This window comes from Somniosus microcephalus, chromosome 7 (assembly GCF_052327205.1).
Source record: "Somniosus microcephalus isolate GS21.2 chromosome 7, FLI_Smic_1.0, whole genome shotgun sequence".
Taxonomy (NCBI): Eukaryota; Metazoa; Chordata; class Chondrichthyes; order Squaliformes; family Somniosidae; genus Somniosus; species Somniosus microcephalus.
The window spans coordinates 252,804,468-252,832,298 of record NC_140993.1 but is presented as its reverse complement, the minus strand read 5'-3'; the positions used below and the strand labels follow the sequence as shown (position 1 = coordinate 252,832,298).

Sequence of the window (27,831 nt, the reverse complement as noted above, 5' to 3'; positions counted from 1 at the left end):
AAACACTAAAGCCTGCACATCTGCCGATGCACTTTATTATGGTCATATTTATGGTAATATATATGTACAAATGTATGTTGAAATGTTAAGTGTCCTAATCCAAATTGTGCACTCTCGGGAGCCGCAAGCCTACATTTCGTTGTACTGCACTTGTGCACTAACAATGACAATAAAAGTTGATTTGATTTGATTTGAGCTCTTCCCAGTAGGCCATAAGAAATGGCTTCAGAGACCTAGCTACAGACTAGGACCATGGGGTAGTGGAAATCTGGAACTAGGCTTGTATCCGCTGGTGTTTAGAAGAGTAAGAGGTGACTTGATTGAAACATATAAGATCCTGAGGGGTCTTGACAGGGTGGATGTGGAGAGGATGTTTCCTCTTGTGGGAGAATCTAGAACTAGGGGTCACTGTTTAAAAATAAGGGGTCGCCCATTTAAGACAGAGATGAGGAGAATTTTTTTCTCAGAGGATCGTGAGTCTTTGGAACTCTCTTCCTCAGAGGGCGGCGGAAGCAGTCTTTGAATATTTTTAAGGCAGAGGTAGATAGATTCTTGATGAGCAAGGGGGTGAAAGGTTATCGGGGGTAGGTGGGAATGTGGAGCAATCAGATCAGCCATGATCTTATTGAATATCGAGGGGCTGAGTGGCCTACTCCTGCTCCTAATTCGTATGTTCATATGCTCCCCCAAAAAGCTGTTGAGGCTGGAGGTTAACTGAAAATTTTAAAACTGAGATCAATCGTTTTTTGTAAGGCAAGGGTATTAATGGTTGGGCAACCAAGGTGGGTAAATGGAGTTGCAATATAGATCAGCCACGATCTAATTGAATGGCGGAAGAGGCTCGAGGGGCTGAATGGCCTATTCCTGTTGCTGTCCCACCTAAGTTAGACAGCGTATGACGCCTATTAAACCAGCGGTAGGAAGGTGGCGATGGGGCACTAAACCAGCGATAAGTCTATTGCTTTGATTTCAACGCCCGTCCCACTCGGTTTCCGCTGGAGAGAGTTAAAATTCCCGTTTAAAAAATGTTTTAAATATTCCTATCTAAAAATTGAGGTTATTTTTTAAAAATAGAACTCTTTCCACATTTAAAAAAATCTTTTATTTAAAAAAAAATCCCTAATGACAGATAGGGGATTGGAATGATCTTATAGATAATAAGACCAGGGTTGGAAATGCTTATTCGCCATTGGGGAATACATTTTAAAGAAAATTAATTAAAAAGTCTTTCTCCCACTAATAGATTATCTATTGCTAGTGGGAGAAAGAAGTTTTAGAATTTTTTAAAAAAGCAAATAGGGATTAAAATCCCAAGTGCACTGAGGAGCAGCATTTAAATCCTTTACTGGCTACTAAAGAATTCATTTCTAAATGAAGAAATAAAATAAAATAAGACACTGTTTACTATTTTAAAAGTTCCCTCCCCAGTAATAATAGGCAATTACTGGGGAAGGAAGTCTTAAGATAAATAATAAATTACAACAGATTTTATCTTACTAATTGAAAAAAAATCTGAGTGGCAAATCAGCGGTTCAAGCTATATGGGTGTCCAAGACCAACAGGATATAAATCCCCCATCACGGGAAACTGCAAGCATTTAATCATCGGAACTCAATTGTCTTACTTCACTCAAAATTATTCTTTCTCTCTACATTTTCCCTTTGCCATCTCTGGAACCTTATCCCCCCCCTCTCTCTCTCTCTCTCCTTTACCATCTCTGGAACCTTACCCCTCCCTCTCTCTCTCTCTCTCTCTCTCTCTCTCTCCTTTATCATCTCTGGAACCTTACCCCCCCCCTCTCCTTTACCATCTCTGGAACCTTACACCCCCCTCTCTCTCTCCCTCTCTCTCTCTCCTTTACCATTTCTAGAACCTTATCCCTCTCTCTCTCTCTCCTTTACCATCTCTGGAGCCTTATCCCTCTCTCTCTCTCTCTCTCTCTCTCTCTACCATCTCTGGAACCTTACCCCCCCCCTCTCCTTTACCATCTCTGGAACCTTACCCCTCTCTCTCTCTCTCTCTCCTTTGCCATCTCTGGAACCTTATCCCCCTCTCTCTCTCTCTCCTTTGCCATCTCTGGAACCCTATCCCTCTCTCTCTCTCCTTTGCCATCTCTGGAACCTTATCCCTCTCTCTCTCTCTCTCTCTCTCTCTCTCTCCTTTACCATCTCTGGAACCTTATCCCTCTCTCTCCCTCTCTCTCTCTCTCCTTTGCCATTTCTGGAACCTGCTTCCCTCTCTTTCCCCTCTCTGTCTTGCTGACCACCGCACACCCAGCAGACTGATCCCAAGTCACGATCGAAATTGGGGCAATAATATTTGAATACTAAATACTATCTTACTGTAAATCAAATGATTTCTGCTTCCACCAATCTGCTGTCTCAGTGAGTGAGATACCCACCTAGCCCCGAAGCTCAGGATCTCCTGATATAAAATGGCAAATAGGGAATATCTTGCATGTGTAGCAGACCACGGTTCAAATCCTTTATTCGCCATTTGGGGATTCTTTTAACATCAGTATAAAATGTCAGATTGAAAAATATATATAAAAGACATCCCCTAAAGTAACAGTAAATGAGCTATTACAAGAATCCTCTTTCTTCTTAGTCTTTAATCCACAGTAATAGCTCATCTGCAGTGTGTAGTGTTTAAAATATGAAAAGAAATTAAAATCCCAGTTTGGAAAAAAAAAGCCATATGCATTTGATTGAACTGATTTTGGCATTTTGCCTATTATAAATGGCTGTCCAATTTATTCTTCAAGGTACACAAATACAGAAACTTGACCAGGAATGGCAAGGTCAGCTGGGCTACATTGGCAGGATTAGCTGGAGGGTCAGCTGTAACTCACTGGCAGGAACAGCTGAATGGACAGGGGAGGAGGGCAGTAAGGAAGAAGGCGATAAGTGGCAAGGTGGGAGGGGCAGGAGACAGGGGGAGAAGTGGGAGGGAACAGGGACATGCTGGCAGACTACCAGTGTGGCGAAAGAGGAACAAACTCTTCAAGCCAGAGTGGAAAAGTATCTTAGAAGGGAAGATTCAGCGGAGGGGGATGTAAAAACACTTCCTCTGTACTTTACGAGGGGGTCAAAATCCCTATTCATGCCCCTTCCCCCATCCCCCTCTCTGCTCCTGTCCCTGACTCATCCCATCCCACTCTCCTGTGCCTATCCTCACCTCTGCACCATCTCCCGTCTTCTCTCCTTCTGTTCCTTTCCCCATTCTCCTTCCTCCTCTCCCCTTTTCCCTCTCCTCCCCTTTATCTTCTCCCCTTCACTCTCTCCCCCTCCTTTCCCCTCTCTCCATTTCCTCCCTCATTTTCCCTCTTTCCTCTCTCTTCCTTTCTTCCTCCCCTCTCCCCTCCCTCTTCCATGGGAATTTCTGTATCCCATACAAGTTGAATATTGTATTCAATTCTCGACTGAGCACTCTTTTTATTCCCATGATTTGGTTCCCAGAATAATAATTCTGAAACCGATTCCTTTGGTGCTGTGAAGGAAGGACCAGCAGATTTTAGTCTTCTATGCTTTATTACTGTTGTTATTCTGTCTAAGTCTCCATATAGTATCTCATTGGGGATGTGATCTTTCCAGCTGACATCTAAGGCTTTTCTCTATGGTCTTGTGTAGGTGTCATCTAGTACCTTTTCCCGTTCCCTAGTAAATGTCCGAGTGTCAGCACCATATATCAACACCAACTCCATTGTGCTTCTAAATATCCTGATCTTATCTTGTCTGCCCAGCTCTTTTCACTTCCAGACACTATTCATTTGATTGCAAGCTGACTAAACCTCATCTATTCCAGTGACAATATCCATTTCTGCAGTTCTGATCCATGATCACAAATATTGAAAGTAATTAACCTTCTATAATGCTTCATTTTGCATAGTTCTCGGTTCTCGTGTTGATGTTTAAAAGAAAAAGAAAGCCTCGCATTTATATAGCGCCTCCCACGATCTCAGGATGCCCCACAGTGCTTTATAGTGAATGAAATGTTTTTGAAGTGTAGTCACTGTTGTAATGTGGGAAACGCGGCAGCCAATTTGCGCACAGTAAGCTCCCACAAGCAACAATGTGATAATGACCAGATAATCTGTTTTAGTGATGTTGATTGAGGGATAAATATTGGCTAGGACACCAGGGAGAACTCCCCTGCTCTTCTTCGAAATAGTGCCACGGGGTCTTTTACATGCACCTGAGAGGGCAGACGGGGCCTCGGTTTAACGTCTCATCCAAAAGGCAGCACCTCTGACAGTGCAGCACTCCCTCAGCACTGCACTGGGAGTGTCAGTCTAGATTTTGTGCTCAAGTCTCTGGAGTGGGACTCGAACCACTGCCCCAGAGGTGAGTGTGTTACCACTGAGCCACAGCATACACTTTAAAAAAAAGTCTCCATTCATTTGTAGACCAGCCTGTGCTACTTCTTTTTCCAACCTGGTTTATTAACTTCTGTCCATCTTGTGCTGTGTCGCCACGGAGAGCAACGTCACCTGCAAAATCAAAGGGGGTGAAATTGCTCACGGACGTGGGCGCAGAACAAGTGACATCGCCGCTATCGCCTGCTTTATGCTCCGCCCGATGTTCAGTTCCACTGACTTCAATAGAACTGAATATCGGGCGTGTCGTATAATGGTCGGCAAATGCGATTCCGCCTGTTGTGTGTCCCCTGCCAAGGTCGAATTTCACCGCTAAAGTCTTTGATTTTTCTTGTTGGACATCTTCGACTCCTTTATCGTTGGATGGTTAAACCATATTTGCTTTCCTCTGAGTCTGCTGCTTTTCTCACGATATATTCTAGCTCAATGATAAATAAAAAGGGTGTCAGAGTATCTCCTTGAAGAACTCTTGCTTTAATCTGAAAAGTCTCTGTATCAGGTAGATCGCACTATTGCTGTGGTATATCACTGAGATGGCTACTATGATTATCATAGAATCGTACAGCACAGAGGAAGTCCATTTGGCCCATCATGCTTGTGCCAGCTCTTTGAAAGAGCTACCAGTTAGCCCCACTCCCCTGCTCTTTCCCCATAGCCCTGCAAATTTTCCAATTTTAAGTAGAGATTCAATTCCCTTTTGAAAGTTATGATTGAATCTGCTTCCGCCACCCTTTCAGGCAGAGCATTTCAGATCATAACAACTCGCTGCGGAAAAAAAATTCTCCTCATCTTCCCCCTGGCTTTTTGCCAATTACCTTAAATCTGTGTCCCCTGGTTAGCGACTCTCCTGTCAGTGGAAACAGTTTCTTCCTATTTACTTTATCAAAACCCCTCATTATTTTGAACACCTCTAATAAATCTCTAGTGTATCTGAAATTCCGTATGCCCTCAAAAGTTTGGACAGTTGACCATGTTGTATAGTGTTGAAGGTTGGCTAGGAGCCACGCCGCTGGCGGATGGGCTGGAGGGCTGGAGTGGGTCTCTCCAGGCCTGGGGACCGGGCTGTGTTGTTCTCTTGGGGGTCGGAGCGCTCTCCGGATCAATCGGAAGCTCACAGCCATGCAGGCAGCCTAGAGAGCCGAAAGTGATCACTCCAGGCCTGGGAACAAGGTTGCAATACTTGCAATAACAACAGAAAATGCTGGAAACACTCAACAGGCCAGGCAGCATCCTTGCAGAGAGAAACAGAGTTAACATTTCAGGTCGGAGACCCTTCTTCAGATCTGGTAAAAGTTGGAAATGTAACAGATTTTAAGCAGGTGCAGAGGCAGGGAAGATTGGGGGGGGGGGGCGCGGTGAGGGGAGAAAGGAACTCAAGCGACAGTCTGTGCTAGAATGCAAGGCAGGAGAGATTAAATGTGGCAAATGGGGATGGCAGAATCATCAACAGCTGCCGCCTGAAAAACTGGGGGGGTTATAGTCTGAAATTGTTGAACTCAATGTTGAGTACAGAAGGCTGTAAAGTGCCTAATCGAAAGATGAGGTGCTGTCCCTCAAGCTTACGTTGAACTTCATTGGAACAGTGTAAGAGGCCGAGGACAGGGAGGTCAGAGTGGGAGTGGAGCGGAGGCCGAGGACAGGGAGGTCAGAGTGGGAGTGGAGCAGAGGCCGAGGACAGAGAGGTCAGAGTGGGAGTGGAGCGGAGGCCGAGGACAGAGAGGTCAGGTTGTATTATTTGCACGTCGTCTTGTCATTTAACATAACACAGTTATATAAAACCTAAAGCTTGTTGTGTAAAAGCCACTCGGACTGGAATCTGAGCGGAGTTATTGTCGCCGGACTAACAACCCTTTCTTGTAACAGTTACCACGGGGAAATCCGCTAACACTGAGTTCGAACTAAGCCAGAACTCGAGTAAGCAAGAAAATCTCTCTGCTTCTATTGCCATTCCTGTCAACTATATGTAAAGCAACATTAAAAAAATCTTTAACTTCCCACTCAATGAATTTGCTATTAATGCTTTCCAAAAATCTGAAGAGTTACCCCATGATGTCATGTTTACTTTATACAGGATCAATTTCTATCATCAACTGGCTTCAACTGGCTTACAGGTTGTCATGTTTTGAGATTTTTGACTTCTTGCTCTCGGAGCAATTTTGGTTTAATTTATTTCAAGACGTTGCTATTAAGTTAAATTCAGCGCATAAGGGTTTAAATCCACATGACACACAAGCTACCTGTTAAGACACAGTCACCCCAATAGCTGGAACTACATGAAGTGGCTAGAAGATTTGTATTCCTCGCACAGCGTATCCCTGTGAGACAGTGGGGTTTGCTATTACGTTTTAGTCACATTCCAGGCAGCGGTTTCAATGTAATGAAAACCGGGCAGGTTCCATAAAGGGCATGCGGTCCATTCTGCCAGGTTACTGCCCAGGGGAAGATGATAATCTACCCCACTGGGCTGTCAGGAATCACTTACTTGCAAAGATATTGTGGCACGCCTTCTCAATGAACACAGTAGTTTGCTGTATGCAATCAGTTCTACATAATATAATGAGCAGACAAAGGGCCCATCTCACCAGGTATTACTGGCCAGTCACAAAGCAACCTGGAGAATGGCAGTGGAAAATCAGGTCAGGCACACTTCTACAACTTACTTCATTTCAGAGACTCTCAATGGTGATACTGATGTAAACCTTTATTGTACAAATGCTGTCAGATCTAACCTGCTACTGCCGTGCTCAATTTTACTGAAGGGATTGCTCTACAGGGCCAGAAAGCATTTCATGTTTGCAATGTTTGTCAGTGAGAATTACTTGCTTGCCATCAATTAATGCCTGGCATGATGGCCCCATTGTTTGTTCCTTATAGTCTGTAGAACAGATAGCATCAATGTCACAGGATGATATAAACTTCAGCATTATGTGATATTTAATATGCTAAAAATATTGGGGTGGAAATTCGATCCGACCTGTTTTTGGGCCTGAAATAGGTGGCACACTAGGAGTTCACACCAGAGGTCAGAAGGCTGAGGCTCATTGAGCATCCAGAGGCAGCTTTCCGCTTCCACGGGGAGGAAAGTGGGCCACTGCCTCCTTGCCTCTGAGTCAGAAGGTCATGGGTTCAAGTACCCACTCCAGGGAGTTGAGCACAAAAACTAGGCTGACACTCCCGTGCAGTACTGAGGGAGTGCTGCACTGTCAGAGGTGCTGTCTTTTGGATGAGATGTTAAACTGAGGCCCCGTCTGCCCTCTCAGGTGGATGTAAAAGATCCTATGGCACTATTTCAAGTCAATCCTGGGAGTTGGGGGGGGGTGCAATCGGGAGGACGGTGATGGGGAGTGGGGGTGGGGTGGGAGTCGATGGGAAGGGAGGGAGCAGTACCTTTAAGGTGATCTACACAAGACCAGCTGCATTCAGAGCAGCCCAGTTTTGGCAAGGGGGTTTCAAACAGGCAGCGCAGATTCACCAGAGTGATACCAGAGCTAAGAGAGTTAAATTATGACGACATGTATTCCCTCGAGTATAGAAGATTAAGGGGTGATCTAATTGACAGAAACAATTTCCTCTGGCGGGGGAGTCCAGAACAAGGGGGAATAACTTTAAAATTAGAGCTAGGTCATTCAGGGGTGATATCAGGAAGCACTTCGTCACACAAAGGTAGTGGAAATATGGAACTCTCTCCCCTAGGCCTACTCCTGTTCCTATTTGAATATGCAAAGGTCCTAACGTCTATTTCAGGCGCAGGCCCTGGAAATTTTTACAATATACAGGAAACTCTTTATTATCCGGCACCAATGGGACCGGCGTGGTGCCGGTTTATCAAAAAGTCCGGATTACAGAGAGTTATAGTTAAAAGGTACGAGAGCTCCGTACACAGCAACAAATCCAGGCTTCCCTGTTGCTTAGCAACATGTGCAGGAACTCCGGCCACAGACCAAGCGTCCCTGTTGCTTAGCAACAAGTGCACGAACCCCAGTTACACAGCCACAGATCCAGGAACTGCCACTAATATGAAGTAAAACTTACCTGAACCTACTCCTGAATTTTGCCGGTTAAAAGAGAGTTTCCTGTAGTGGAATGTGTGCTCACATCCCACCCACCATATTGGATGCTTAGGCGCCTGTTTAAAGCCTCGGTTTAATACCTTATCCAAAAGACAGCACCTGCGACAGTGCAGCTCTCCCTCAGTACTGCATAAGAGTGTCAGCCTAGATTTTTGTGCTCAAGTACCTGAAGTGGGGCTTGAACTCACAGTTTTCTGATTCAGAGGGGAGAGTGCTACCGACTGAGCCACAGCTGACACTGGACAGTGTGGCCTTGCCTTGTGCTCATGTTCCCAGGCCAGTTTCTCGGATGCAAAGTTCACCAATAAAGAAAACCTCTCGGTAGTAAGAAAGACTTGCATGTATATAGCGCCTTTCACAACCACCAGACGTTTCAAAGTGCTTTACAGCCAATGAAGTACTTTTGAAGTGGAGTCACTGTTGAAATGTGGGAAACGCAGCAACCAATTTGCGCACAGCAAGCTCCCACAAACAGTAATGTGATAATGACCAGATAATTTTTTTTAGTGATGTTGATTGAGGGAGAAATATTGGCCAGGGCACCAGGGATAACTCTTCTTCGAAATAGTGCCAATAGTGGATTTTTTCGTCCACCTGAGCGAGTAGACGGGGCCTCAATTTAATGTCTCATCCGAAAGACAGCACCTCTGACAGTGCAGCATTGCCTCAGCACAGCACTGGAGTGTCAGCCTAGATTTTTTTGTGTTCAAGTCTCTGGAGTGGGATTTGAACCCACAGCTAGTTCTGACTCAGAGGCAAGGGTGCTACCCACTGAGCCACTGGCTGACAGTAGCCAGTATGGACAAGTAAATGAGCTCCTCCATTAAGCTGCACAACGCTGCTAGTCAGAAATTTCCAATTTACTCCGTCTGAAACAAATCCCTTATTTTGTTGTAAACCAATTCAGATCTAATCCCATGTGGATGCGAGCATAAAACCAAATAAGGAATGTCCACTTACAATAGCGGAGCCCAATTCTGAGTTGATAATCTGAATGTGTTATATGGAAACCTAGTCAGGTTGTTTATTGATACCACTAACTACTATTATATTACTGCTGGGGTACACACAACCAATGATTTATACCACCGAGTCTTTGACCACACACAGTGTAGAAAAGCACTGTGAAAAGAAATTCATTTTTTGATAGAAGAGCAATTTAAAAATGTTCTAATTATCCACTGCATCACATTCTAGATGTTGAAAACAACACCTGTTTCTACCAACATATTTCCTAGTTTGAATCCTTCTCCATAAAATAGCTCTGCAGACTGATAAACAGCACTGCTTGCCTGTGCATGCTGTTCATCGGCTGAATCTGAGGTGGAATAATTTAGTAACAACACCAGGCAATTTGGAAGTGGTTGAAGAAATGTTACCCTTTTATTGGCCATTTTTAGTTCATATTTTAAAACAAAACAATGAAACTACACATCTGCACCTTTTAAACAGATGGCAGCTTCCACGCAACACATTTCATTTAGTTTCATATAAATTAATTTAATTCCACGATACGCATTTTCTGGCCTTTGCAAAAATAGATTTTTTTAAATTATTATTCCCACCACCACCCACAAAGAGTTTGTGAGGAGGCTTGTTCATTTTCAGTACTTCCTACGAAGAACCAAAATGAGAAACCTGAATGTTCCACAGGGACACGATCTCCACCGGACATGGGGTGGGGCGGGATGGAGCAGGACTTCCCACCTGTCATTCCTGGGCCGAGCTGCAGATGTTCGAAACACATCTCATTGGGAGCTTGACTGTTAACGGCAGGGAAACATCACCCTTCTGCAGTTCTGTGAGGCTTGTCGCAGCTTCTCAAGATTTCTGTGCTCAGCAAGGTGAGCGATGCCTCTCTCTAAGAGGGTAGGGTAGCCTGGTTATTATGGTACTGTACCAGCAACCCAGAGGAAAATCACACCATGGCAATTTGTGAAAGTGAGTTCAGTAAATCTGGTAATTTGTGGGCGAACACCAGACGAATGACCATGAAAGCTGCCAGATTGTCATAAAAACCTACCAGGTTCACTAATAACAACAACAGCAACTTGTATTTATATAGCGGCTTTAATGTAGTAAAATGTCCCAAGGCGCTTCACAGGAGTTATCAGACAAAATTTGACACTGAGCCACGTAAAGAAAGAAAGACTTGCATTTATATAGCGCAGCCATCGGACGTCCCAAAGCGCTTTACAGCCAATCAAGTACTTTTTGAAGTGTAGTCACTGTTGTAATTTAGGAAACGTGGCAACCAATTTGCGCACAGCAAGCTCCCACAAACAACAATGTGACGATGGCCAGATAATCTGTTTTAGTGATGTTGATTGAGGGATTAATGTTAGCTGGGACACATAGGATAACTCTCCTGCTCTTCTTCAAAATAGTGCCATAGGGTCTTTTACATCCACCTGAGAGAGCAGACGGGGCCTCAGTTTAACATCTCATCCAAAAGACAGCACCTCTGACAGTGCAGCACTCCCTCAGTACTGCATGGGAGTGTCAGCCTAGTTTTTTGTGCTCAACTCCCTGGAGTGGGTACTTAAACCCACGACCTTCTGACTCAGAGGCTAGGGTGCTACCTACTGAGCCACAGCTGACACAGCTCAGTGGCTAGCACCCCAGAGATATTGGGACAGGTGGAGGTAGGTTTTAAGGCCCTTCAAGAAAGGGAACTTGCACTCCTACCTGAACTGGCCTATTTTTGACTACAGTCCCACACTATATGCCCTCAGGGATGGGCAATAAAGACAGCCTTGCCAGTGTTGCCCATATCCCAAGACCAATTGATAAAAAGGGGTCATTTCTCTGTGGAAAGATTTCAACAAGTAAAGTCCATACTTTGGCCTAGAAATTCAGTCGCGCCACTTCTGGGGCGCTAAAGTCGGGCGGGCGCTAAAGTTAGCGCCCGCCGGAAAGTGTAGGCCACTTCGCCGAAATTCAGTAGATTTGGCCAAGGAGTTTGGGCGAGCGCTGAAACTGGCGTTGCACTCCTATCTTTAGGCGCTAAACCGGCGGTGCGGACTGATAACGCCGAGGCCGGGTGCAGCGCAGGTGCGGTCATGTTTTGATTGACAGCAGACACCCTGACGCCGGCCAGCTCTTAAAGGGGGAAGGGTCGACTTTGTCTGCTGCCACGCCCTGGATAGTGGAGCCCTGCAGCTGGGCCTGAACACTGCTGGTGGACCCAAATAGCGCCTGAAGCCATGCAGAAGGCCCGTGAACGAGCGCAGCACTTCTCAGAGCATGCTTTGAGGGTGCTGCTTAAGGCTTTTGAAAAGAGAAGAGAGATCTTGTGCCCGGACAGTGGCAAGAGGGCTCCCAGGAGGCAGTACAGGAGAGCCTGGAGGGAAATCGCCCACAGGGTGTCATCCACCAGCGATGTCCCCAGGAGTGCGGACCAATGCCGCAAGAAGTACAACGACCTCACTCGGATGGTCAGGGTGAGTACCCTTTCCAGTGTCCTCCTCATCCTTGCATGTGCACCTCACATTATGGGCAAAGAGACCTCAAAGGCCTAATGGCCATCCCTCCTCCCGCAGCTATGGCACTGGCATGATCATCAATAGCACTTTCTGCACTTTACACACTGGCCAAGCTATTCGACCATGGGAGGCAGTGCACGCAACAACAGGGCACCACACTGGCCATTCTATTCGACCATGGGAGGCAGTGCACACAACAACAGGGCACCACACTGGCCATGCTAATCGACCATGGGAGGCGGTGCAGACAACAACAGGGCAACACACTGTACTTAGAGGCCATCCTTTCTCTTGCAGGCCAAGCTGGCCAAGAATATGAAGAGCCGGAATGTCACCGGGGGAGGCTGTGGCCAGTTCCAGGAGCTCAGTGACCTGGAGGAGCGCGTGGCTCGACTCATGCGTGGCCGGGTGGTTCGCCCCGTTGCTATTGGAGATGCCGACCCTGTGCTGGGCCCCAATGGTAAGGACATGACCGTTTGGACCTCTCTCGTTCCCCTTGCGCTTCAGATCTACATCCTTTGCCACTGTCCGACCAATGCGCATAATGCCACCACTCATGCCTCCCTCGCTGACGCCCTGTCCTCACTCTAAAGCTACTCTTGTGCCTTCCTGCTTTCAGCTGGTGAGGAGGAGGTCCATGAAGCTGAGAGTGCCAGTCCCTCGGAAGAGGAGGACGACGAGGACCAAGAGGAAGGCGGTACATCGGGGGAACCCTCATCCGCGCCAGGGGATGGCAATGGAGGGGACACGTCTTGCCTGGAGGAGAGCCAGGGGGAAGTGTTGCAGGGGGGTGCAGCTCCTGGGCCCAGTGGCGTCCAGGCAGGCGGGAAGGGTCGGGCAGCACAGCTGCCTTCTCCCCAGAGGGGGGAAGTGTTGCAGGGAAGGGCAGTTGCTGGGCCCAGTGGCGTCCAGGCACGCGGGAAGGGTCGGGCAGCTCGGCGGCCTTCTCCCCAGATGGAGAGTCCGCCCTCCAGTCCGGAGACGGTCCTCGCCCAGGAGGTGCGCCTCCTTGATGAAATGTCCGCGGCCTCCGAGCGGCGCCACAACGAGTTCATGGGGGTTGTGGGGCAGTTGCCTCAGGCCATTGAGTCCCTGGCTCATAGTGTGGCCGCTTTCGGTGGCTCATAGTGTGGCCGCTTTCGGGGACTCACAGGCCAGGGGTGTCGAGCAACTCGCGGCAGCACAGGCCAGGGGTGTCGACCAACTCGCGGCAGCACAGGACGCGAGTCGCGAGTTCATGAGTGGTGCCGTGCAGACACTGGCTGATCTGATGCGGGCACAGAACAGGGCAGTTCGGGCACTCACTTCTGCCACACTCGCTGTGTCATGGAAGCATCGACAGGGCACCCGCCGCCCTGCTGCAGCACAGCGGTTTGGCCTCCACCAGATTGCTGCGCTTGCTGCAGTGCCAGCCCGGCCGAGTGCCAATGTCTCTGGCGACCAGCGAGCGCCTGGCATCAGCCAGCTTGCCCCCATTGCTGCAGCCGCCACTGCCACTCCCCCAGCCAAGGTGCGACGAGCTGCTGCAGAGACTGATGCTGCCCAGCCACAGCTGCAGCAGTCAGCAGCCGGACCCTCCAGGGCCGGACCTCGTCTAGGCCGACCCCCAAGGGCATCTGCCGTTACGCATTGCGGCCCTCAGGAGCCTTTCCCCAGCCTTCCAACACCCACAGGGCCCAGGTTGAGGCGGAGCAACAGGTCGGGCAGGGGCCGGAGAAGCCTGCACAAGGACTCGCCCTCTCGGCACACCAAGTAGAGGGTGTCGGCAACTGTTTTTTTTATATGGGGGTGTTTGTGTTCTGGAGAGGGGGGGCTTATTTTGGAAAGGCCGAAGATGAAGGCCAATTGGATTGACAAGTTTTGTTATTCCTCCCCAGGTTGTGGGAGTGAGATATGTTTTTCACTGTTTTTTGGGGGTCTTGTCTGTTTTTCTGTTTCATGTGGGAAGGGCCCTGAGTTTGTTAAATAAAGCTTTTTATTTATTCAGCTTGTCCAGGTGTCATGTTTCAAGTGGTTGTTGCGTTAACCGGCTGAGGGCTTGCGGAGCGGCTGCATTCAGGTGCGTTCATTGCCACAAGCCATTCCCTGACAGGGGGCCTAGAAGTGTCGTTCAATAAGCCGCCGGCGGACGGCCCTTGGACCTTGTGGCTCCCTTCTGGGCTGGTACTCCTCCTCCTCCTCCTCCTCCTCCTCCTCATGGTCCTCCTGCTCGTCCTCCTGAGGTGGTGGCCCAACGTGAGGTGGCAGTGCCTGAGTCCTGCGGATAGCCAGGTTGTGCAGCATGCAGCAAACGACGACGAACTGGGAGACTCTATCCGGCGAATACTGTAGAGATCCGCCGGATCGATCCAGGCAGCGGAACCGTTGCTTCAGGACGCCAATCGTTTGCTCTATGATGTTCCTTGTGGCTTGATGGCTTTCGTTGTATGCCTCCTCCGCAGGGGTCCTGGGCGCGCGGAGCGGGGTCATGAGCCATGTGCACAAAGGGTAGCCCTTGTCCCCGATAAGCCATCCCCTTGGTGGAGGCTGTGCCTCGAACATGTCAGCCACAGTAGTCTGGCGCAGGATAAATGCATCTTGGCTGCTTTCTGGAAAGCGGGCATTGACAGCTAGGATGCGCTGCCTGTGGTCACACACCAGCTGTACATTGAGGGAATGGTAGCCCTTCCGGTTGCGGTAATCCTCGGCATTGTCGATAGGTGCCCGCATAGCCACATGCGTGCAGTCAATGGCGCCCTGCACCATGGGGAAGTCGGCGATCCTGGCAAATCCGACTGCACACTACTCCTGCCTCTCTAGGGTCATGGGGAAGGAGATGAATTGGTGTCTCCTTACGAAAAGGGCATCGGTGACCTGCCGGATGCAGCGATGGACGGCGAACTGGGAGATGTTCGCTATGTCCCCAGCAGCGGCTTGGAAGCAGCCGCTTGCATAAAAGTTCAGAGCCACTGTGACCTTCACTTCCACCGACAGAGACGTCCTGCACATCAGCTGTGGACGCAGATCTCTGTGAAGCAGCTGGCAGATCTCTGCAACCACCTCCCTTCTGAAGCGCAGCCTCTTAACACAATGCGCGGCAGTCATGGTGAGATAGGACACCTGCTGCCAGTATTCCCTGAGTGGGTAAGGCCTACGTTGCCGACGCCTGATGGCCCCTCTGCGTCTAGGCATGGCTGCCCCTCTCACACAGCGTCTGCGAGCCCTTCGCACATAATGCTGGAACTGAGGGTTGGAACCCCATGCAGCCCCCATAATAAACTTGCAAACAGTGAAATCACAAAGAGTCAAATTTCCAAGCTCTGGCCAGAAGCCAAAAATACCTCTCCTATGTTGTCCCAAATCAGTAAGGTCTGTTCCTTGGTCTCTGTCCAGAAATCCAATGCACTAAAGTCATTGCAGCAAAATGGCTGGCCTTTATAGTTCAGTGTAAGTGCCCTTTAATTAGCGCTCCCCGAGGCCCGCAGGGCCTCTGCTGCGTTCCACTTCACAGTTCTTAACAGCGCCACACCCACATTGGGCGGGCGCCACTGAATTTCCGGTTTGGGGCGCACAAACAGCGTTGCACGACGAAATGACGTCATAAGCTGCGCGCGCAGCTGAGCGGGCGCAAACACTTTGCGCCGGCGCTAAATGTCAACTGAAGTTGGGCGTTGGCGCAGACCGGCCTGCGCCCGGGCGCAAAGTGCCTAGCGCTGGAAATCTACCCCTCTTATGGCGTTAACGGCTGGCGAACGCAACTGAATTTCTAGGCCTTTATGTTTTAACAGGCCAGCCACACATTATTAGGTTGCACATTATCACATATGGAGATTCTTGATTATAGTATGATAAACTAACATACACATTACTGTCATGTAGATCCGATTCCAAGCTTTCACCGTGACTATATATATATATAATGCCCCTATCTGAACAAGCTAAGGAGAAAATACATTTCAATGTGAAATCCTGACCTGAATAAGCAGCCTCCAATTCCAGTCTGACTTTTCAATGTTGGTGTAATTCAGTGGCTGGAATTGACGGTCTCAGAAGAAGACTTATGTGAGCATTATCTCCATTTACCACAGGTGTCCCGTGGCCTCTCTGGGTATGAGTGCCAGTTTAGTGCCAGTCAGAGCTAAGTACTGGCCATTTTATATAGTGGACTTTGCCTGCTAGGAACTGGTTTGTCTGCTAAATCTCATTGCATATAGGACCTAGGGAGAAAAGGTCTTAGCTCATCAGTTTTGGGTTGGATTCAAACCCCAAATCCAGTGTTTAAAGGCCAGTGCTCTAACCTACTGTTCCAATGAGTCTCCTCCCTTGTTATTTTCTTCTCTTCTTCGGGTCTTTCCATCCTGGAGCTGAGCAGGCAATAGGGAGAACTGTCATGCTCATATGGTTTTCCTTTTACCCCTATGCATGATTTCCTGGCCTCTTTGTCAGCACGCTCCCCACACCAATGGGCCTGTGCCCCATCACACCATGGAGCAGCATGTTGGATTATCATTCTGCCAAATCTTCATAAGAACATAAGAAATAGGAGCAGGAGTAGGCCATTCGGCTCTTTGAGCCTGCTCCGCCATTCAATGAGATCCATGGCTGATCTTCTGCCTCAACTCCATTCACCGGCCCTATCGCCATATCCCTTGATGCCCTTACTAGTCAGAAATCTATCGACTTCCGTTTTGAATATACCCAATGACTGAGCCTCCACAGCCCTCTGGGGTAGAGAATTCCAATGATTCACCACCCTCTGTGTGAAGAAATTTCTTCTCATCTCAGTCCTGAATGGCCTACCCTTTATCCTGAGGCTGTGGCCCCTGGTTCTAGACTCCCCAGCCAATGGAAACATTCTCCCAGCATCCACCCTCTCAAGCCCTGTAATAATTTTGTATGCTTCAATGAGATCCCCTCTCATTCTTCTGAATTCAGGAGAATACAGGCCTAGTTTACTCAATCTCTTCTCATACGACAGTCCCGCCATCCCAGGAATCAATCTCGTGAACCTTCCTTCATGCTGTCCTTAAGACAGTGGTGTTTACCAGCAAAACCCAATGGCTAGACTGGCATATTCCAAGCACCAACGTCACCAGTTTAAAATCTGCAAACCCAAACCTGCTTCAGAGTATTGAACATATTCATATTTGAATACAAATAACCTTTTTAAGTAAGATACAGAATTGCTTGAAGCTACAGCGATTGGCAGAAAATGTATAAATTATTTGTGCCTTTATTATTTACCCTTTAATTATACACACCAATGACATGGAAAGGAAACCTCAATATATATTTCATTAACTGTAAGGTCATTAGAAAATTATGCTGTTCGGAAAATCCATATTATACTGTATTTTGGAGAACTTGTGAACATGTTTTATTAAATACAATTGATCATGCAGAATTACTAAATTACTTACTGGTTGCTGTTCATTTCATGGGAGGCGGGATAAGATGAACTCCGTCGTTTCATCAATATTGTTTAATTTATTTGATTTATTAAATAAGCACGTCTGAATTTTTAAATGGAAGTTAATCTGAAGAATTAATTGGATATTTGTTATTTCATCTACATTGCAACGTCGTCCAAATGTGGAAATCTTAGACGTTTCAGTATTAGAAATACTGGGGTAGAGTTTCTGCTTTGGGTGCAATCGGCGACCCGGCCGCAAACTGCGCCCAAAATTGCGCGAGTTTCGAGAAGCGTTTATTTTTCTCTTGCGGTTCTGCTCAAACTCATTTGCATATTGCCGAACGTGAAATCATTAAAAAAAATTTCCTTGATATATTTAAGATTGGTAACTTGGTGCTGTTTCATTAATACACCTGAAAATGGGTTTATCGCGAAAAGTAAGCATTTTAAGCACAGTCTTAATCCACCACCTGTGAGTAACCTGATTTTAATATACAGAACCATTTGCTAGTTATATTGGGAAACAGTAGGCAGCTTCTTAGTAAATTAAAAAAATACATTCAAAAGCTTTTAAAACATGCTTGTTAGTGTCCTTGCACCCAAAAGAACCAGCTTAATTTTTTTAGAGTCTCCTCAAAGGCCTGCAAACGAGTGCAATTAGCAGAAACTCCCAATGGTGATTAATGCATCCTAGGGGCCGTGGGCAATTGTGTGGGCGAGGCCGGCTTCCAGCGAGATGTTTTTTAAACTAGCGCAAATGATCGTGGAAACACGATTTGCGCTGGACGTTATTTGCGCTTAAAAATCCGCGATCTTTTGGGCAGGTTACGCCGATTTCAGGCGAAGTGCGCCAAAAAAACCCAGCACAACCTAACTTTGTCCACCTTATAACATTATCTTCAGATTAGCATGACTGCAATGTCTGTGTAAATCTCTTTAAAACACATTGGGGGAAGAATTGCTACATGTAGCCTTTTACAACATTTTTACACACTGTGGCCAGAGTTTCTAATCTTCCAACGCATCAGTTTAGTGCTAAATATAATAAACCCTGGTGTGTCGTTAGTTAAAGTAAAAAAAAAACACACACACTCCAGATCAATATGCAATACAAGTTTTGTGTTATTTACTCACCTCACTGAACTAAATCTTTTTTTTGTGAAAGGGGGAGGGCATTATTGAAAGTGACATTCACTAATCAATGATTCATTTTATGTTAAAGCTAGAAAATTGCATAGTTAAAATTTGTTAAATGTTAAACCGGTGTTTTGTGTGTGTTTCTGTCAGGATAATCAATAGAGTCAAATAAGACAGCTGATAGCATTGGCTCAGACAGATCCATTGTATAATGTTTTAAATTATATTTATATATATCTAACGATAAATGATAATAGTTCCATACTGGCGACATACTGGATATTGTTTTATTAGGGAAACTTGCTGTTTATGCTAGTATTTTATATGAATTGATGCATTGTTCTAATATTATATCAGAATCACCTTACTATCCTAATATTTCAGATTTCAATCTGTCGTCGTTGCAGAATTTGAAAATGTTGGTTTGCCTCCTATCAGTTTTCACATATTTCAATTTGCAAAAGGGACTGTTTCAAACACTTTTCTAGGTTAAGCGATCGCCGTCACGCTGACACACCTGAATCCTTCTATATCCAGGCCTGATCTGACTGGTCCTGTATTACCACATGTGTTTGGCAATATTCATGAAACCCATCTTTTACCTCTTTGCAATATTCTTGCCTTTTTCATTTTATTTTATTTTATTTTCAGCTGTGTTTCTACCTCTCTCAATTTGCATTTTTTTTTTCAATATATAAATTCTCCCTCCCTCACCCCATATTGTCCTACCCAGTTGGGGAGGCAAGGCAGCCATCCTAGGGGAGCCTGGACACTGCCATCCATTGGTGTATTTGAGTGGTGTTGGAAGGAACCCTCTTTACCAGACAATATCCCTTTCCTCCCACACGGGACCAAGCAAAGGGCGCTGAAGGACAACCTCAAGGGGAACCGCATGTGAATGTCAGCAACGACTGGGATTGGAGCTCCATCGCTCTGTTCTCAAGGCTGTTCATTTGTTTTTATAAAGGCCACGGCATAAATTGTTGTTGGCCGAATAATAAGTTCTATGAGGGATGGAAGACTTCAGTTACGTGGAGAGACTAGGGTTGTTCTCCTGAGAGCAGAGATGATTAAGGGAAGATTTGATAGAGGCGTTCAAAATCTTAAAGGGTGTTTGATAAAGTAAATAGGGAGAAACTGTTTCCAGTAGCAGAAAGGTCGACAACCAGAGGACACAGATTTAAGGTGATTGACAAAAGAACCAGAGGCGACATGAGGAGATTTTTTTTAAACAGCGAGTTGTTATGATCTGGAACGCACTGCCTGAAAGGGCGGTGGAAGCAGATTCAGTAGTAACTTTCAAAAGGGATTTGGATAAATACTTGAAAATGAAAAATCTGCAGGGCTATGGGGAAAGGGTAGGGGAGTGGGACTAATTGGATAGCTCTTTCACAGGCACAATGGGCCGAATTACCTCCTTCTGTGCTGTATTATTCTATGATTCTATGACGTGTGTACAGTATTAGGAAGGTACCCTACAAAATTCAATATTTGTGATAGTGTTAATAGAGTCTATTATTTCTCTGAATATTACTGAAGGAAGCACTTCCTATGCCAGTAGCATTGCTAGTTGTCCTCTAAAGTGCCCCAGCAGTAATGCAATCTAAATTCCAGCTTCAAAGCAGCCCGATGTATTGAAGTGCGTGACATTTCCATTCTCCACACATTATGATCAGAGGTGATACCTAAGAAGAATTTTAGCATTTTTCTTTTTCACCGTGAACTTTATTCATACTTACATAACATAAATATTACACTAAGTTAACAGCCTTCGGTGCAGTGAAGTCAGCCATCATTTCCATTTGTGTGGCAAATTTAATAATGTGTCTGCAAATGAGACCGTGCTTAGAACATTTTCTCAGCGTTATGCCGTGCAGTTTTCCAGTCGTGGCCTGATACATTGGCCCTGATGTTAACAGGGGGAGGCGGGGAGGATGTAATCGGCCGAAGAACTTGGCAAGGCCGGGGATGTGGAGGCCCGACCGACCTTAACAGCGGGGCCTCGTTTAAATAAAATGCCGCAGTCTTCCGCTCAACAGCTGGAGAGATCTTCATCCTGAGGGTGGGGCGGAGGGGAGGAGGGAAGCACGATTCAAGGGGGGTACCAAAGGCTTCCTTGTGAGGCCCAGAAAGGCACTCCTTATTCCCCCCCCCCGGCCTCATAAGAAAACTTGAAAAATAAATTTCAAACTTAGTTGCTAGGCCTCTTCTGGCTTAGGATCCAGCTCCCGGAAGCTTTTGTTTTTCCGGGATCAATAGCTTCAGACGTTGTTATAGCCTGAGCGTGTCCTGCACACCTGCTCAAAAGAGCAGGTTACTATGGGGACAGGCCAGGAAGGAAGCGGGATCGAGGTTAGGGGGTGGGGGGTAACTGACAACAGTTATTTTAACTGCCGCCTCCCCCTGCACAATTAAAATCAGGCCCATTATTTCCAATATTTTAGAGAATACAAAGTAAAGTGATTTTTTTTCTCTCTTCTGTAACTGTCTCAGGTGTTTGGAGCTATAAGCAGCACAGGTTTTACACGCAGTGAGGTAGGCACGCTGTTACAGAATCAGGTGAACAATGTGGACAATGTGCTGCAATCCTCCGCCCCGTCTGAACTCCGAGAAAGGCAAAGGAAGATGTAAGTATCCATTATACATCGACAACTTGCAATTATGTAGCGCCTTTAACAGAGTAAAACATCCCAAGGCGCTTCATAGGAACGATTATCAAACAAAATAAGGCTTTAAACAAAATAAAAAATTCACAAAATTACATATTTCACAACAGCATGATTACACTCATCCGCTGAATTGTCTTTTGTGTCATTTAATGCCTTCACTAAATGCAATCAGTCAATTAAGGCAATGGTTTTACTGCCAGAACAAAGAAGGAAAAATTATCGGCAGTATTCAAGCAAAATTTCTCAGTCAAATTACACAAAGTTAGTTGGTGTTAGATGTTACATCCTGAGGCTGTGGTAATGGTCTCAACTCATAATCTCTTGAGGTAGGAATACTACCAACTAAGTTAAGTTGCATGAAAATGATATAGCAACAACAAAAACTTGCATTTATATAGCACCTTTAACGTAGTAAAGCGTCCCAGGGCGCTTCACAGGAGCGTTACAAAACAAAGTTTGACACCGAGCCACATAAGGAAATATTAGGACAGGTGACCAAAAGCTTGTTCAAAGAGGTAGGTTTTAAGGAGCATTTTAAAGGAGGAGAGAGAGGTAGAGAAGCGGAGAGGTTTAGGGAGGGAATTCCAGAGCTGAGGGCCCAGGCAGCTGAAGGCACGGCCGCCAATGGTGGAGTGGTGTAAATCGAGCAGGTGCAAGAGGCCAGAATTGGAGGAGTGCGGAGATCTCGGAGGGTTGGAGGAGGTTACAGAGATATAGAGGGGCAAGGCCATGGAGGGATTTGAAAACAAGGATGAGAATTTTAAAATTGAGGCGTTGCTGGACCGGGAGCCAATGTAGGTCAGTGAGCACAGGGGTGTAGGGTGAACGGGACTGGGTGTGAGTTAGGATACGATTATAGAAAGTAAATAGCAAATGCAAATGTGTCGAGTGTCGTTGAAATGACAAGCTAACTTGATTTCATATGTATTGCCACATATATTTTTAACCTTTTGATTAATGGAATATGTTGATTTGGTAGAACACTTTTTTTGCACTTACCCTTACTTTTCATGAATGTCACCATGGCCCAATTTGCTGCATCTGTGAGGGTTACAAAGTCCTACCAGCAGTTACTCCTGCTAGTTCCCATCATACATTAGTGCCCGCAGTATTCTGAATGACTCTCTAATTTGGTTTAGTTTCTTGTAAAATTACATTAGCAAAATATCTGTCAGTAGTTTACTTTTTAGCAAACGCAAATGTGTAAATGTAAACAGAACAAGAAGGTGTAATTAGATTCTAAAGATTATCGCACCCATCAAAGCCTGTAGCGTACACGTGTCTGTGTACAACCAGTAAATGATGGAAGCTGCTTCTATACTACAGGAAATTTTTGATTTACCAGCACCTAAATAACCAGAAATCTCGGTTAACCGGCAAAATTCAGGAGTAGGTTCAGGTAACTTTTATTACTTGCCTTCCTCCATCTGTTGCTGTGCAAGGGTGTGGCTGCAGCTGTTGCTAAGCTACAGAGACACTTGCAACTTGTGGCCATTGTTCTGAACCTGTTGCTAAGCAACAGGGTTTGTTGCTTTATACGGAGCTCTCAGCTGCGTATCTTTTACTATAGCTTTCGGTTATCCGGAATTTTTGATGAACCGGCACCACGTCGGTCCCGTCTGTGCCGGATTAAAAAAAAGTTTCCTGTATGTGAGACCCGTGCTAGCGCTGCTGGTTTTTGACACATGGGGGAAGAAATAGGACCTCGTTGTGGCTGTTTTATGGGCTTAAAACGGGCACAACAGGGGCTAATTTTGGGGTCCTGCACCCCAAGGGGGTGTGAAAGACACCCGGCCCAATATTGAGCCGGGCCATTATTCATGTGTCTGGGACGGCCACCTAAAACGGGCGTTCCGTCCCTTGCATATGTTGATGAGGGGCTTAATGCCTGTTTTAGGTCCCCTCTGGGAAACTGGGCTGCCCTAAGTGGCCATTGGGCCTGCTCCACTCAGGCCTTGCTGGTGTGGCCGCGACGTGGCAAGTGGCTGACACCAAAAGGTAAGTTTGAGGCGGAACCAGGAGGAGCAAAAGTGCTCCTCCCACTCCACGGCCCTCCTGAGGATTGCTGCTGGCCCGCGATCGTGCTCTTCCTTCCCCTCTTCTCCTCACCCCCGCACGCACCCCCCCCCCAGCACTTACCCGTGCAGGGGATCAACACTGCAAGAGAGGTCCTCTACCCACAGGGGCCAGGAGGCCCTCCAGAAAGAACGATATGGGACCAGATCACCAAGGCCGTCACTGCCAGCAGTGTCACCCTCAAAACCTGGCTCCAGTGCCCAAAGAAGCTTCATGATCTCAGAACAGTGCTCAAAGTCAATGAATCTTCAAAAGCCATCTCCTACCAACTGTACCACTAGCCTGACACACACACTACCCTAACCACTGATTTACAGAGGATGGAGGCCTATTCCACCGATGGCGACTTCGGCCAAACCCGCAAAAGACCGTCACCTCGACATTCCACCTCAGCACCCATCAAGCAAGCCAAGCTTTGAAAGTCTTTTTTGCGGCACAGAGGTAAACCATGCCAAAAAAAACTCCTATTTCGGAGTCACACTTGATCGCACCCTGTCATATAGACAGCATCTCCAGAACCTTGGGAAGAAACTAAAGAGCAGGGTCAACTTGATCCAGAAACTTGCCAGATCCACATGGGGAGCTGACGCTCAAACCCTCCGTACGGCAGCACTCGCCCTGGTGTATTCTACAGTGGAGTACTGCTCTCCGGCATGTCAAATCTGTTGATGTCCAGCTGAATTCTACTATGAGAATTATCACTGGTACGCTTTTATTGACACCAACATCTTGGCTGCCCATGCTTGCAAACATCGCAGCACCACACTTACGCCGCGAATATGCAGTCTCAGAGAATACAGCCATTACATCAGCAAAGACATGCCGATCCAGGCCGACTTGAACAACCTACCACCAACCCGTCTCAAATCTAGAAGGCCATTTTGGACCGTCACCGGAGCCCTTCAGCGATCTCCCCTCAGCCTTGATGACCGATGGCAAAATGCTTGGAAGAGCTGTGACATGCCAATCGAATTCCTTGTAGAGGACCCCACAGTACAACCTGAAGGATCAAACCTTGCTCGCAAACAGCGGACAACCATCAACCGTCTCAGAACTGATCATGGTAGATGCTGCCACCTTCTCCATTGATGGAAGACTAAAGCATCCTCATCATGCAACTGTGGAGCTCCTAATCAGACCCTGGAGCACATCATTGAGCACTGCCCTCAGAGGAAATTCGCAGGCAGCCTACAAGATATCCACACTCTTATACTGGATGCTTTGGCCTGGATATCCAACTTAGATATTGACATTTGATTTGCTTTGCTACTAACATAAAAAAGAAGACTGCTCAATGCACGACCCTTCCCCCTCCCCCCCCCCCCACCCACCCAATCACTCACCTACCAACAATCTGTACCAAACATGAGGCACACCTCCCATTCCTAGCTTCACCCCAACCCCTTGGAGGAGCCGGTGCTGGCTATTCTTGGCAGGGGCATGGCTGAGCCCTTGGCCAGCGGCGGGGCTGAAAGGATACAAAATGCTGGTAACCTCGCACGTTATCCTCCTTCTTGCATGCACCTCTTTCTTTCCCGCCCTCCCGTCACCACAACTCCACCCTTCCTCATTTCACACACCCAAGAAATGCAGCCTGCCCAGCCAGTGGTTGACCAGGAAGAAGGAGAGGAGAGTGAAGAAGAAGAAGAAACACCATCACTTGATTTCACACTCCCAGCCACCAGCTCCTTAGGGTCGACAGCAAGGCCATTTGCAGTGTCCCCCACAGAAAGTCAGCAGCCTTCCACCAACCATGCTGCAGCCACTGGGGTAGTACTGCATGACATCAGTAAGATAGGCAAAAACACACATAAGACAGTCACTAAGGGAATACATAAGGGTGATTAGGTAATTTCTTTATGTTATATTGGAAGGATTGATGTATAAAGTTGGATTGGAAAGTTTGCTTTGTGGTGGCTTTTATTTCAGCATTGTGGCCAAGAGGATGCTGTGATGGTCAGTAACAGAGGGAAGGTAAGGTGTGGGACTAATGTTGAAAGGGGAATTGGGGTTGTGGTCACTGGTGCCGCAGTCGGATGATTCCATCCTGGATATCCCGGCCAGAAAGAGGCTGTCTGGGCTGTATCCTTCCATTCTGCCTCCTCCTCGTCTGTGTCTTCCTCTTCTGCGTCTTCCTCTTCCCTCTGCGAGTGAACACTGTAAATCTGAAATAATAGCCTAAAATGCTGGAAATACTCAGCAACTCAGCCAACGTCTTGACCTGAGACATGGGGCAGGAATTTCATTGTGCCGTGGAGTCAGGATTGGAGGCGGGGGGGGGGGGGGGTTAAAATCCTGAAATCAGGGGTCCCGACCTCATCCCACACCCAAACCCGCCTCCATGCCAGTTTCAAAGGAGGCGGGTACCCGCCCCGCACTGGGACCCGCCTACCCGAGGCGGGAAGGGATTAGTGCCAATTAACTGCCTGTTAACAGGTAGTTAAAAGGCAGTTTTTAGCCTAATCCCTATTTTTAAGGTTGAAGTGTAGGATTCCTGATGGCTCCAAACCACGCCAAGTTAGAGGAGGCGGGCCGTCGGGTTGAAGGACTTGGAGGGGTCGAGATGTCGGTGTTCAGGTGAGTGATGTGTGCATGAGTGCAAAGGTAAGTGTGTTTGGTGTGTCTAAAGTGATTAAAGAAGTGTATATTACCTTTTCTTACCTTTTCAGCCTTCCTTCCTTTAGGTTCGGGGAGTCTCTCATCTCACCGGCACAGAAAGCAGAATGGCTACGAACTGTCAAAAGTGACAGCCTGCAGCTTTCTGTGCAGGAGAGATTTCTAACTGAGTCTGTGGAGAAGGACTCAGGTTAGAAGTAAGACTGTCAGTGTTTGACAGCTTCTTGACAGATGAAATTTCAGTCTGTGACATCACCTGTTGCTGGGTGGCCCTTAATTGGCCAGCTGAGCCCGCTGGGTGGGCTCAACAAGGTCAATCAAGTTAAAATTGCGTGGATTGGCCGCATCTCGATGGAGGCGTGACTACAACCCCGAAGGTTGTAGTCCCGCCTCCTACCCGACTCCTGAGTTAAATTCCTGCCCCGGGGCTCTGTTTCTCTCTTCATGGATGCTGCCTGACCTGCTGAGTATTTCCAGCATTTTCTGTCTTCTCAGAGGCTTTCCTTTACTATCCGAGGCCTTACAAGCACCCAGCAGCACTCCCTGCACAGGTTAAAAACTTTTAACCTGCACCAAACCACTACTTCAAGAAAATATAAAAAATCCAACCCAAAAGCTTAAATGCAAACTTACCTGAAAGATATGTGTGTCCCTTTAAGAAGTACTGACAGCATCTTTGTCAGTCTGCTACACGCTCGCTTTTCAGAGCAAGCTTAGGACCCAGCGCTAAAGTCAGCGCAAAGGTCCAAACTTGCAGAGCGTCACGCTCACCATATTTGTATGTCCAGGGCCAGCACTACTATCGGCAGCGCCAAGGCCCTCACCAAAATGGCGGCCCCCGAATCCCGCGCTGGAGACGGACATTAGAGCGGTGGCCAGCTCATTTTCCAGGATTGTGGCACAAACGGGTGGAGGTTAGTAGCCCAATTTCTGGGCTCGTTATACCTGTGGAGTATTTTAGCATGTTTTGGGGATTGAGTGGGTGCTAAATGGAGAACTCCTATTAACCTGTATTAGCTGTTGGTCAGGAATGTGGAGTGTGTCTGTTATTGACAGCTGACCGCATTGTAAAGGTGACTGGAAGTATGGGTTCCTTTGTATAACAGCTAGAGGCAGAATAAACCTTTGTTTACACTGCCCCTTGTGTCTCAGAAGAGTACTACCATACCTGAGCATTATTTCCATTTGCCATACCAGGTGTCCCGTGGTCTCGCTGGGTAAGATTGCCAATTTAGTGCCAACTGGCAGTTTTATGTAGTGGAGTTTGCCTGCTAGGAACCAGATTAAGTTTACAAAAAATCATTTCATGTATGAAACCCAGAGAGAAAAGGCCTTAGCTCGTCAGTTTGCCTGTGATTAAAGGCCAGTGTTGTAACCTACTTTTCCAACCAGCCTCCACCCTTATTATTAGCTGCAACTTCAAGTTAACCATTCTGGGATTCAGTAAATTTGAAAGTCTGTTTTGTCTTTTTCCGCGTCTTCATGACAACCAACTAGTGCCAATGGAATATAGGGACATCATTCTGGTTGGGCTGTCATCTCATTTCTGTCGAATCAATTGTATGGGAGTAATTTTTAATTTGCCAGAACTGCCTGCCCATTGTAGAACCTGCCTGCTTTTCAACCCATTGAATCCTGGAATGAGAACTGGATGGGCCATTCACTCCACTAGGGTAGCACCCAGGTAGGGAAGTTGAAAATTACCCCGATATTCCATGTATGAGAGAACAGCTAGTAATCATATATATACTATTATTATTGCCTACATAAGCTGATTGTGTGTATGTCTGTGCATGTGCGACAGAAAGAGAGACTTTATCTTACTGCTTAGCTAAAATCCGTGCCATGTTGCATAAACCCTGATTGCATTCCGTTTCTTCTGCAATACTACCCACGAGTGATTGATCACTACCCTTTTTTTAGTGGTCTGCTAAAGATTTGTTCTATTCCTGATTTGTATACTCCTGCTCCAGGTCTGGGAAAGGGGGAATGATATTCTGTCGTCCTTACT

General features: G+C 46.8%; 1 protein-coding gene across 1 annotated transcript in view; it reads left to right on the top strand.

Moving 5' to 3' along the window:
* Positions 1-27,831, top strand: part of ofcc1 (orofacial cleft 1 candidate 1) — a 398,354-nt gene that overhangs the window by 356,996 nt on the left and 13,527 nt on the right. Inside the window, exon 23 of the mRNA XM_085993614.1 lies at positions 20,953-21,086. Within this exon, the coding sequence (XP_085849740.1) occupies positions 20,953-21,086 (134 nt within the window). The remainder of the gene's footprint in view (positions 1-20,952; positions 21,087-27,831) is intronic.